Genomic DNA, 13,212 nt, shown 5'->3' with positions numbered 1-13,212 from the left:
GGCAAAACCAGCCTTTCAACTTCCAAGGTCTGGCTAGCCTCAGTGTCCCTCAAATCAGTGACAGAGATCCCATTCACCTTCACCTGGTGGAAGGTACAGGCTCATTCTCTGAGTTTATTTCCGAGCTAAGGGAGATCATGGCTTAGTCTGTCATCTGCTCCCGTGGGCTACTTACCTCTGAAACACCATTAGCTACTCCTGTAAAATTCACCCAGTGACTTCCCACCAGCAATACTTCTCTGACACCCTGTGCACCATCAAGGCAACCTCATTGGCTGAGAACCACTTGTTGATATCACCCAACACCATATAACTAGACACCAGATCCTTAGCAATGTGAATCTTTTAATCTCCATTGGACCTGTGGTTATCACTGCCACCACTACTGTTGGCATCCTTTTGCTTTGCTTTGAGTTTTTGCTCCTTCATGCTCACTTCATGAGCCAGAAGCAATTTCTTCTCAGCTAAGACTCTTTCTGCCTCAGCCCTTCTCTCCTCTAATTTCAATTTTGCCATCTGCACCTTGAGCTCTCCCTCAGCCTTCCTATCTTTAAGCTCCACTGGGGACATGCCATTGGAAGATATACTGCTCCCTGGCCTGGAAAGAGGCACCAATCATGTGGCATGTTGGCCCCTTTCCCTTCTGTGTGCTGCAACTCAAGAGTTGTGGCCAAGTCGTCCTTTTGCTCCTCCACATCATCGTTCCCGTCCTGGTCCACTGGTGGTGTCAGTGACAGATGAACTTCCTCCCAGGCCCTCAGAGCCATTGGAGGTCTGTCTTACTGGTATTCTTCTTGGCTGGAAGTCCCCTCTCCTTACAGAACCTTTTAAGGTGAATCCCAGTGTAGTTATCCAGATTGGCACGCTCACGCTCCATCCTTGCATGTGTATCCACAGGCACATATAGTCAGGCAGAATGAGGGTGAATTTAGAAAAAGCAACAGAGCCAATCAAGGACATGTTAAAATAAAGTCAAAATTGTATCAAATTAGTTATCTGTGATTTTAGTGTTACACAAATTTGCTTTAAGGCACTGCACAAACACAAGTTTCTCACAGCTGAGTACTAATGTAGGAAAGTAGGTTATTGGTTGAGGAGGGTGAAGCCCTACTCTAACAGCAACCACAATTCTTGTCACATGGTGACCGCTCAAAGTCCTGGAAAGTCCATAACAAGACATTCATCACACTTCAAGCACCTCCTTCCATGTTCATCAGCTCCACATTTCAGAAGTGAGACCTTTCTATCTGTGAGTCCAGAGATCTTGCGTCTTACGCCTACCGCTGCGCCCCCGGTGCCTGAGGCAGGCCATGCTCCTCCGCATCGTCAACCTCACATGACTAGATCTGGAAGACTGGTTCAAGCACCTCAACAGCTCATTGAGGAATTATGACGTATAGGTGTTATATTTGTACTTTTCATTTAACAGAGGGGAGATGTTGTGTTTTGTAAATATGTATAGCGAACCCTTCTGGTCCCTGATGGTCTCCGTTGAATGACATAATCGTTTCGGCGTTTCTGGGCATGGTTAATAAAGGTGATGCCACAATGCGTACAATTAGTTTACGGTTCCACTCTGAAGAATAAAGATGTGCACTACAGAGCTCCATGTATGACGTGGTCATCTGCATGCCACTGGGCTAGGGATCACGCTACAATAGAAAAACTGAAAACCTGGTTAGGTCAATTCTAACCTCACCCCCCCTCCCCCCCGCCCCCAAGTGATGATTCCATAATAGTTGTATGCATTAAATGCACAAGATCTCACCAGATCAAACTACATAAGAAGTGTTACGTTTCTGCTGAAACCTGTCTTGACAATATTTAGTAACTTCGTAGAACGTGTGTGAAATCTATGAAACTGACCAATCCATAAATTTAAAAACTGGGGTTTCTGGTTGTCAGAGTATGTACCCTGTACAATCAGGAACCACCACTTCAGTCAGGGTGAGATAGATACACACTAAAGGATAACCTGTGTTCACCCTCACGTAGCTTGGTACAGAGCAGTCAGGCTTATCTAAAAAGGCAATGTGTAAAGTATTTTTGCAACACACACACACACAGCAACACAGGGTTAGAGAAATAGGTTATATTTGTATGAGTAAAATAAGACCAAAAGGACAAAACTCCAATAAGTAGAACCGGAGTTATGAATTTTTAAAGATTAAATCAAAATGTAGCGCTCATAAGAAATTAGCGCTTATTGGTTACTTAGGGTCCTGCTGAACGTGGGTAAATTCAAAGTTCAGGATGACCATGATGGAGGGCAGACCGGCTACAGGACTCATGCAGGTCCTGCTGAAAAAATCCCTTGGATGGAGGAAGTGTTGACGTTGGAGACTCAATGCATCAGTCTCGCTCCGCGCAAACGATGAAGGCTTCGTTAATGGACCCCTTTACGATGCAGACAATGCATCATCATTGAGCTGTGTTGGCCATTGTTGTTTAGCTGCACAGTCCGTCGAAGGATGCTGTCAATCAGCTTCTGCGTCGGCGTCGAAGGGCAATGCATTGGTTGGGATCAGTGCAAAGTCATCACTTCGTCGATTTGGATGGTTCTGTAAACCAGAAGTCACAGTGTAAGGACCCAGGACTTGCACCACTTGGCAAGGCAGGACTCATAGATGGCAGAACCCAGGTACTTTTGCAGGGTTAAAGGAAGTCTTTGATGGCCCTGAGACTTCACAACAGGAGGCAAGCCAGCAAGCCCTTGGGGTCACTCTAGGTTCAAGTGAGATGGGGCCAGTCCTTGTCCTCAGCAGGGTAGAGCTCAGCAGGCAACAGGGCAGCACAGCAAAGCAGAAAGGCATTTCTTCCGGAGCAGCAGTCAAGCAAAGTGCCAATCTTTGTAGCACAACAGTCTTTACTCCTGGCAGAGTTCTTCACAGGTCCAGCAGTGTTCTGTCCTTAGTAGGGTCAGAGGCCCAGTACTTATACCCAGTTGTGTCTTTGAAGTGGGGTATCTTCAAAGTAGGCTATGTGGGAAACGGGACACTGCATCTTCAAGTGTGTCAGCTCATCCCTCTCCCTGCCTAGGAAGAGCTATCAGAATGCAGATGAATGCTCTGTCACACCCACAGTTTGTGGTCGTTCAGAGGAAATGCACAAAGTGTAGCTGTCACCCATTCCAACGTGTATTGGAGACAGGCTGCAAAGCACACAGAGCAGTAAGAGGAGAATAGTAAGGTCAATTACAACTTTACCAATCAAGAGAATATTTCATTACCGTTCCAAAGATATAAAGCATGAAGCAACTACTCCTTTCTGATCTGGAATTACAGCTTAAAGATGTTTTAAGGATTTCCCAATGTTAACCCAAGAGAGGAGTAGGGAATTCACATTAGTGAAAAACTAATTCGGATGTTTGTCACTGCCAGGACATGCAAAACTTAAAAGTACTTGTCCTAACTTTTACTTAAAGTGCACCCTGATCTATGGGCTACCTAGGCCCTACTTCAGGGGTGACATGTGTAATAAAAGAAGAGTTTAAGGCTTGGCAAGTCATTTTGAATGGCAAGTTGAAAGGGCAGTGAACTGCACACACAGGCCCTGCAATGGCAGACTTGAGACAGGTTTGAAAGGCTACGTGTGTGGGTGGCACAACAAGAGCTGCAGGCCCACTAGAAGCATTTAGGTTACAGGTCATGGGTATATGGTATACCAATTTATGAGGGACTTACAGGTAAACTAAATATGTCAATTGTGGATACACGAATGTTACCATGTTTAGGGGAGAAGCACATGCACTTTAGCATTGGTTAGCAGTCGTAAAGTTCTCAGAGTCCTAAGGCCAACACAAAGAAGGTCAGAAAAATAGGAGGAAGAAGGCAAAAGGTTTGAGGTGACCCTTCAGAGGGTGCGATTTTCCAACATGACCCTCCTCCAGACTAAAGCCAAGGTAGCCTAATCATTACCTTGATGGACTTCCATGCTTAGGGCAATAGAACATGGGCAATGGCCCACTACTGCAGGGGTACATGCATGTTTTATGCCTATCAGAACCCAGTTGGATCCCTTGTTCTATACTCTCCAGGGCCACTAAGCTAACCTATGTGGAATCCTTCTACATACCTGTGGACCCATCTGTGCAGCATCTAATCTGAATTTGCACACAGATGCATCCCAGTAGGCACACAGTACCACCATGGCCAACAAAGTGATGTGGCTCATTCCACCCTTTGGGTCTGATTTATGTCCCCCACCCAGGGAAAACTCTGTCTTTCAAGACAACCACCAACAGAGGCCCCTGACAGATGTCAATGTCAAAAGACATGGCCCCAAACCATCCAGGGGACTCTGGCCTCTGTGGTTGCCCAGATTGGAGGGCAACAGCATTCTTTTTCCACTCCACCTCCCAGCAGTTCAGGGGTGGTATCCTGAAACTGGCCGTCTAATTGAGAGTCTGTATCCTCAGGCTGGACAGGAGTCAGGGGTGAGTCCTTCCGCCCCCGACCCTCCATGTGGCGTTTTGTACCCTCCGTTTTGGAGTGTTACCCCCAGACAACTGAACTGTCAGGGCCCCTGTGGCAGACGCCCTTTCAAGTTCTCCTGACACTGGGGGCGACTCATTCCCAGAATGCGGGCAAGAAAATGCATTACCAAAATGTCATGCTTCAAATACGCCAGCTCAGGAAGACGTTCTTTATAGTTTTGGGTTCCCAGCTCTGGGACAAAATCTCTTTGGAGCTACGCCACCTGTAAAATTAGGGACACTTCCAGAAGAAGCTGAAATACTTCTCTTAGCTAAAGGTCTCTTGTTTTACAATTTTGCACTCCTGGAGCCAGTGTCGCTCTCAATTAAGGCACCTACCTGAAAAAAACATATCTGCTGGCATCTAACCCAATGTGGTAGTAAACTGGAGCCTCACATTCCACATTCTGTCTTTCATCTGAATATATGGGTGATAGTACCCACTTCTCTATTTATAAGGATATTACAAGACACATACACCTAGATTCATCAAAGTCCCGTTTTGCGAGTCTGTAATAGCGATTCATAAGGAATCGCTATTAAGGACTTGCAAAACGGGATTCATGTAGGAATTGCAAAAAATATTGCGATTCCTACATCTTCCTTATTTGCGATTAGCAAATTGCTAATCGCAAATAAGGAATAACTTCCCATTCATTCCTATGGGCCTACAGGCCCATAGGAATGAATGGGGAGTTATTCCTTATTTGCGATTAGCAATTTGCTAATCGCAAATAAGGATGCGATTTCAAGGGTGCCAGGGTGTTCTAAGGACACCCTGTAGCACCCCTGAAATGCAAGTTTACACAGGTGTTGCGCACACACATGTCCAAAGGACATGTGTGTGTGTAACATGCAACTGAGAAAAATGCACTAAAGTGCTTTTTACTATTTTTTTGCTATTTACCACGAAGTCAGACTTCGTGGTAAATAGTGGCCAAATATTGCGAATTCGCAATTTAAATTTGGTTAATGAATTGCATTTAAGGAATCTCAAATAGAGATTCCTTAAATACAATTCCTCGCAAATATGCGATTTCGCAAATAGCGATTTTTGCATTTGGGATGATGAATCCCAAATGCAAAAATTGCGCTCGCAAAGGGCCAGATTCTGAGAATCTGGCCCTTTGCGAGCCGATTTTTCTTTCATGAATCTACCTGATAGAAACTCCTTCTTTACAAGGTTCTGGAACTCCAAGGTGGCTCATCATAATGCCTTTCTAATGGCAGAAAGCATTTATTCCTTTCATGCAAACTAGTTAAACGCTTGGTCTCTTACTCTTTCATATGAAACTGATAGTATGGTTGCAGGCAGGAGAAAAAAGCAAATTTTTTAGTGGCAAATTAAACACACCAAAATCAGTCATTAATTGTTTGCAAAAATATATAAGAAGTTTAATGCATAAGTCTGATTGATAAACATGCTGTGGCTCAGAATTTGTAGAAAGAGATTCAGGGGCAGATCTACAAGAAAGTGCTGCAGCGCAGCACCGCAAGCCCTATGGCTGCGCCATGCTGCGGCACTTTCAGAGCACAGGAATGCGACATATGTACAATGATATGCCGCATTCATGTGCTCTCGCCAGCACTGGCGCAGAAACAGCTGCCATGCGCCGCCGCAGGCATCCTTGCACCATGGTGCAAGGATGCCTGCGCCATGGGGAGATTGCTTTTGTGAAGGAAGGGGCCCCTTCCTGCACAAAAGTAATCACTGCAGGCATTTTCCTCTTTCAATGCGTGCTGTTGAATGCAGCACGCATTGAAAGAGGAAAAAACGAGGAGAAATTAAATTATTTCTCCTCGTTTCGCTTGGCTACGCCACCCCTATGGTGGCGCAGCAAACTGACGCATTTCCAGGTTTACGATTTCTCGTAATCTGGAAATGCATCAGTGAACATGAGTGTTGCGTGAGAACACCCACCGCAACACCTATGTCCCGCCCCTAAGAAGCAAAAGTGCTGCGTGAACAGGGGCGATATTTACAAGCACAGGTTAAGTCACGTAGGGTCACTTTACCTGTGCTTGTAAATATCCTTTAGCCGGCTGCGCCACTGGTGCATCACACGACGTGATGCACCGGCGGCGCATGGGGCTTGTAAATCTGCCCCTCAATTTTTCATGTAATAATGTAAAAGATGCAAAAATAAACGTTTTCATAAATATCTCCTTTGTGCTGATCTCTGTAGATGAAAAACAGATCAGAAGAGTGGAAAGTCATTCTCATTTTCATTGCATGAACTGCAGCTGTGCTAATGCTCTGTGGCCTGACTTTCGCTATTGCAGTTGGCTTGGGAATGAGATATTAGGACATCACAAATCAGTCATAATTAAATATTACAGTTGAGCAGCTACGTTATTTCCTTATTACAGGTGACTGGTGACATCACAACTCAACATTCATAAGGAAATTGAAAATCGGTTTTAATGCAGGGAGTGCATGCTCACATGTTTTATACAAACATTCTTACTCTTTAACCCATATTGATATTTTTATTAATATGATATAAATCAACTTGCGTCAGGAACACTTACAAAAACGTGTTTTGAACATTAGGCATGGTTTGGAGCTATTATATAGAGATGTCAAGTCAAGTCAAGTCATAAAATTTGTATAGCGCACTACATACCCAGAGGGGTTTCAAGGCGCTTAGGAAGGGGAGGAGGATTATTTGTCAAATATCCACGTTTTAAGCTGCTTTCTGAACGCTAGGTGATTCTGGGTGAGGCGAAGGTAAGCGGGGAGTGAGTTCCAAGTTTTGGCCGCCAGGTATGAAAAGGATCTGCCTCCCATGGTGGTCTTGTTGATGCGAGGTACAGTGGCGAAGGCTTGGCTGGAAGAGCGAAGTTGGCGGGAGGGGTGTAGAAGGACAGTCGAGAGTTGAGGCAATCTGGTCCGATGTTTGGAAGGAATGTTTTGATGGAAGGGTTTAATTAATTTGGAAGGAATGTTTTGATGGAAGGGTTTAATTAATGAGCAGGGCCAATAATCATGAAAATGTAATGAATGCACCACTAAGAGGATTTAATGTTTGGAATGAAATATGGATTTAGTAGTTTCCTTTTATGATTTGCTCATGACGTATCCAGAGCTGTGCTAATGGCAAGCATATTTAAAGAAGTCAAATATTGCCTATAACTTTTTCAAAATAAAGGGCTCAGCCAATCAACAAACGGATCAGTAAGAGTCTAGGGGCCAGATGTAGGTAAATATATTTTACCGACTCATAAATACCGAATTTTACCGGGAGATGTAGGTAAATCCAGATGTGGATTTACCGAATCTGTAAAAGTCGGTATTTACCGATTCTGTAAATCCCGACCGGTAATGCCCATTCATTCCTATGGGCTTTGAATCCCATAGGAATGAATGGGCATTACCGATTCGGTATTTACCGAATCGGCAAATACCGAATTTCACAAGGGTGCAGGGGGTGTCACTTTGACACCCTCTAGCACCCCCAAAACAGGTTCGGGTGCCATGTGGCAGGCATACCTGCCCTAAGGGCAGGTCTGCCTGTCATATGGCACAGGTGTGCATGCACACATGTGCATGCACACCGGAATCAGTATTTTACCATCAAATTGAATTTGATGGTAAAATACCGATTCGGTAAGGCTTGTGGGACTCAGAAGAGTCCCACCTACATATCAAATTTACCGAATAGGTAAAAATACCGATTCGGTATTTTACAGAATCGGTAAATTTACCGATCGGTAAATTTACCGATTCTGTAAATATATGCTCCCTACATCTCAAATTCCATTTACCGGTCGGTAACGGCCGAATTCGTCCGTTACCGACCGGTAAATGCCTACCTAAATCTGGCCCTAAGAGAAGGATATTAGGGTAGGAAGACATTGAGAAGGGAAGGCTATAGAGATTCATAGTGCTTCTGCTTACTACTGTATTTTTAGTCAAACAAATTTTGAAAAAAAAGGGAAAATACTCATTCAATATTTCTATTTCCCTTCCTTACAATTCCTCATTGCAGCGGTGTTTATGCCAGGAGAGCAGAAACAAATAATGTAATTAATCTTTAACAGAATTATTGTTGTACCACAGGTCTACTCATTGTCTGATAATGTTCTGTACTGTATCTCTGCTGTCCATGAGTGAATTTTCCAGTATATGAAGAATTTGATTGAGTTAATTTTGTAAATTATTTTCTCTAGATTGTTACCAGTCTGCACTGGCCGACATCGTGTTCATGGTCGATGAATCCGTCGATGAAAAAAACTTCAAACTTGTGCAAGGATTTTTGAATGAAACCATATATGCCCTTGATGTCAAGGAAAGATGTGTGAGAATTGGTCTGGTGATGTACAGCAATGTGCCCAAAGTGATCACTTCACTGGGAGAAAATACAGAAAAAGATGATGTTCTAAGGTTACTGCAGACCCTTTCGACGAGCTATGGCCTAGCACACACCGGGGCAGCCATCAATTTCACCCTTTCAGAAGTATTCAGTAAATCGAAGGGGAGCAGGAAGAACCAAGGCATCCAGCAGATCGCCATCTTGATCACTCATCGGCCTTCGAAGGACAGTGTTGTTGAAGCAGCCCAACATCTAAGGCGAGATGGCGTGTCCTTCTTTGTCATTGGAGGGCTAGATGCAAACCATACCCAGCTAGCTCAAATGGCATCACACCCACCAGAACAGTACATTTCTGATATTAAGTTGTTTTCAAATCTGACTGATCTTTCCCAAATATTTTGGAAGAAGATTTTGAATGAAGTGCATCTGAAGACCTTATCACATGCAGGAAGAACAGAAATAATCCAAACAGGTAGGACACAAGCTATTGAGCACAGTCGTTATTTTAAAACAAATGTGAGAAAAACATTGACTGAAAAGAATGAATTGGAATCAATGAGTTAAAAATGCTCATCCTTTTCATTGGGAAGTGAATACCTTTGAATATATACCTTTGCATTCCCATAAATTCTAAAACAATTTTTTCCTCAAAGCTTTTGTTTATTCTTGTTCACTGTGAACATTATTCCCATTTTTATATTCTTTTAATCATTTTTATTTTTAAACAGTTTCCCTAGCCCTGTGCACCTGGCCTGCTAAACCTGAAGGCCCCTTTTTACAATGCTTTAAAACCGTCAAAACAGTGGGGCAAAGTTTCGAAATGGTAGCAGCTTGCCACTACCATTCCTCCATACCACTCTCTGGCTCTACCCCTTACAACCTCCATCTGACACTACCCTATATAATGCCCAAATTCACCTATATAGATCCTGTTCACCTTTTCCCCAATCCACTTCTCACGGTATCCCTTGTATATTTATTTCAAAATGGCCACCCTGTTCCATCACTCTTCTCTTTCTTTGTCCCACTTTTTCTCTTGAGTGTAGTTACCGGCTTGTCACTGTTCTAGGGTTCCTGTTTGTCTGCCTTTACCAGCAACTCCCAGAGTGCTGGCTTCCACACTTACCCCACACCCATCCATCACAGGTGTCACAGGACACAGGACATGTGACCCTGCCAATAAAAGGGGTCAGGCGCACGTGCCCTGGGCCAGATCCAGATACTAAGGGGCAGATTTACAATAACTGGCGCATCCCCGGGGATGCGCCAGTTATTGTGCGCCGCAGCTCCGCCACCCATGGTGCGCCGCATTTACAATGCGGCGCACCATGGGGCAAAAACGGCACAGATGCGTGACGCATCTGTGCCGTAAAGGCGGCGCATTGCTGGAGTTGCGTCGCAAGCACAACGCAGCTCCAGCAATGCTCTGAGGGGCCCTATCTGTCCAATGCTGCGTCAATCCTTACGCCTGCTTCAAGCAGGCGCAGGGTTTTGACGCAGCACTGGCCTAAAAGTGACTGAGTGAAATCTTGTAGATTTCACTCAGCCACTTTTAGGAGGCGTTCCTGCGCAGGAATGCCCCCCCTGCGCCAGAACGCCTCCTTCTGGCGCAGGGCTTTACAATGTGACGCATCTCCCAGATGCGTCACGTTGAAAATACTCCGCACCATGGTGCATCTTTTGCGGCATAAAAGAGGCGCAAGGGGCTTGTAAATCTGCCCCCAAGTCACTCTCTCTGTGGGCCCCGACATCTTTACGCTGAGGTCCTCTACTAAGAATCTGTTTACCTTCTGCCTTCTGCAGACATTACATATTGGCCAATTGCTTCACTCCTATTATTTTTGGGGAAGATCCTGTTTCCTTGGTTTGTCCCTCACGTTAGGGTTTAAAGCCTTCCAACTAAAAAGTATAACGAGAACACAAATTAAAAACAAATACTCAATCAGAAATAACTTTTGTCACCTTTTCCATTTCTCCCCTCTACTTGGTCCAGATTCTCATTGACATTTGATTGAATGTAATGTTTTTAATTTTAATTTTTATCTAATCTTTTAAGTTGCAGTAATGAGGCTCCGTATGTTTGCAGAATTTTCATTGGGATTAAAAGTATCACCTAGATCACTTATTTATGAATTTGATAAAATAACGTAAAATACATGGGATCTCAACAGAAAGGTTTCTCAGAGCAGTACAATAGAAGCACACAAATGCATAGCCTGACTTTACATAAAAGAGCTGCACTATGTTACTTTTGCATACCAACCAATCAAATTATTAGCTCACAAACACTGAAGGCATTACATCTAAATGAGTTTTATTGCTTAAAGAAATACATAATCTAACTCTAGAGAGGGAATAAACAAGAAATTGAACATTGCACAATAACATAACGTGTATTTGAAATGCGCACGTTTACCAGTGGGCAGCTTGGCATTGAATAACAAATGTTTATTGTTAGCCAACTTAATGGACCACAGAAGGAGAGAAGGCTGTGTGGACATGCCAGGATTTGGAGCTGTCACCATAAAGTCATAGACAGCCCCACTACAGTGGACGTATTAGTTCACTAAGGGCCCGATGTAGGTCGGTCGGTAATGGCCGAAAATCGGTATTTTCGGCCGTTACCGACCGGTATTTGAGCTTTGGTATGTAGGGACACATATTTTACAGAATCGGTAAATTTACCGATCGGTAAATTTACCGATTCTGTAAAATACCGAATCGGTAGTTATACCTATTCGATATTTTTGATATGTAGGTGGGACTCTTCTGAGTTCCACAACCCTTACCGAATCTGTATTTTACCATCAAATATATTTGATGGTAAAATACCGATTCAGGTGTGCATGCACATGTGTGCATGCACACCTGTGCCATATGACAGGCAGACCTGCCCTTAGGGCAGGTATGCCTGCCACATGGCCCCCGAACCTTTTTTGGGGGTGCTAGAGGGTGTCAAAGTGACACCCCCTGCACCCTTGGCAAAATCTATATTTACCAATTCGGTAAATACCGACCGGTAATGCCCCATTCATTCCTATGGGCTGCAAAGCCCATAGGAATGAATGGAGCATTACCGGTCGGTATTTACCGAATCGGTAAATACAGATATTTACCGATTCGGTAAATGGAACATCTGGATGTTCCTACATACCCCCCCTTCTTATTTACCGATTCTTAATTACCGAATCGGTATGATTCAGTAATTAAAAATCGGTAAATGATTCCTACCTACATCTGGCCCTAAGTCACCAGACCCTGCTTCTTCTGCACCTTAATAACTATGATTCAGAAAAGGGGGTGGTGATGAACAGAGTGTCTGAATTAAGCAGACCACTCTTACCCAGTCCAAAGATCAGGGCTTGATCCATCACCGTTATTTAGCTCACTGCCCCATCCCAGCTCAGAACCTGGCTATATGCAAATTAGTCTGTCCCTGGCCCAGTGCATCATGGGAACAGGGCAGACCAAACTACCAAGCCAATTCTTCACCAGAAAGGAGACAAGCTACCGGGGACCGGTTTCTTGCATTTCAGCCTCGTCGGCCCGGCTTGCTTGAATCCTGATGGAGCAGTGAGCAAGGGACTCATGTCTGAGTATACCCTGCCACACCTATAGTGGCCAAAAACGATTCAGAAAAGGGGGTGGTGATGAACAGAGTGTCTGAATTAAGCAGACCACTCTTACCCAGTCCAAAGATCAGGGCTTGATCCACCACCGTTATTTAGCTCACTGCCCCATCCCAGCTCAGAACCTGGCTATATGCAAATTAGTCTGTCCTTGGCCCAGTGCATCATGGGAACAGGGCAGACCAAACTACCAAGCCAATTCTTCACCAGAAAGGAGACAAGCTACCGGGGACCGGTTTCTGGCATTTCAGCCTCGTCGGCCCGGCTTGCTTGAATCCTGATGGAGCAGTGAGCAAGGGACTCATGTCTGAGTATACCCTGCCACACCTATAGTGGCCAAAAACGATTCAGAAAAGGGGGTGGTGATGAACAGAGTGTCTGAATTAAGCAGACCACTCTTACCCAGTCCAAAGATCAGGGCTTGATCCATCACCGTTATTTAGCTCACTGCCCCATCCCAGCTCAGAACCTGGCTATATGCAAATTAGTCTGTCCCTGGCCCAGTGCATCATGGGAACAGGGCAGACCAAACTACCAAGCCAATTCTTCACCAGAAAGGAGACAAGGTACCGGGGACCGGTTTCTGGCATTTCAGCCTCGTCGGCCCGGCTTGCTTGAATCCTGATGGAGCAGTGAGCAAGGGACTCATGTCTGAGTATACCCTGCCACACCTATAGTGGCCAAAAACGATTCAGAAAAGGGGGTGGTGATGAACAGAGTGTCTGAATTAAGCAGACCACTCTTACCCAGTCCAAAGATCAGGGCGTGATCCATCACCGTTATTTAGCTCACT

General features: G+C 44.5%; 1 protein-coding gene across 1 annotated transcript in view; it reads left to right on the top strand.

Moving 5' to 3' along the window:
* The window catches only part of COL6A6 (collagen type VI alpha 6 chain), a 633,605-nt gene that overhangs the window by 274,913 nt on the left and 345,480 nt on the right, over positions 1-13,212 (top strand). The window contains exon 5 of the mRNA XM_078663886.1: positions 8,648-9,262. Within this exon, the coding sequence (XP_078520012.1) occupies positions 8,648-9,262 (615 nt within the window). The remainder of the gene's footprint in view (positions 1-8,647; positions 9,263-13,212) is intronic.

Source organism: Lissotriton helveticus, chromosome 10 (genome assembly GCF_964261635.1).
Source record: "Lissotriton helveticus chromosome 10, aLisHel1.1, whole genome shotgun sequence".
Lineage (NCBI taxonomy): Eukaryota > Metazoa > Chordata > Amphibia > Caudata > Salamandridae > Lissotriton > Lissotriton helveticus.
Note: the sequence above shows the minus strand (reverse complement) of the source record. Positions and strands in the feature narration are given on the sequence as shown.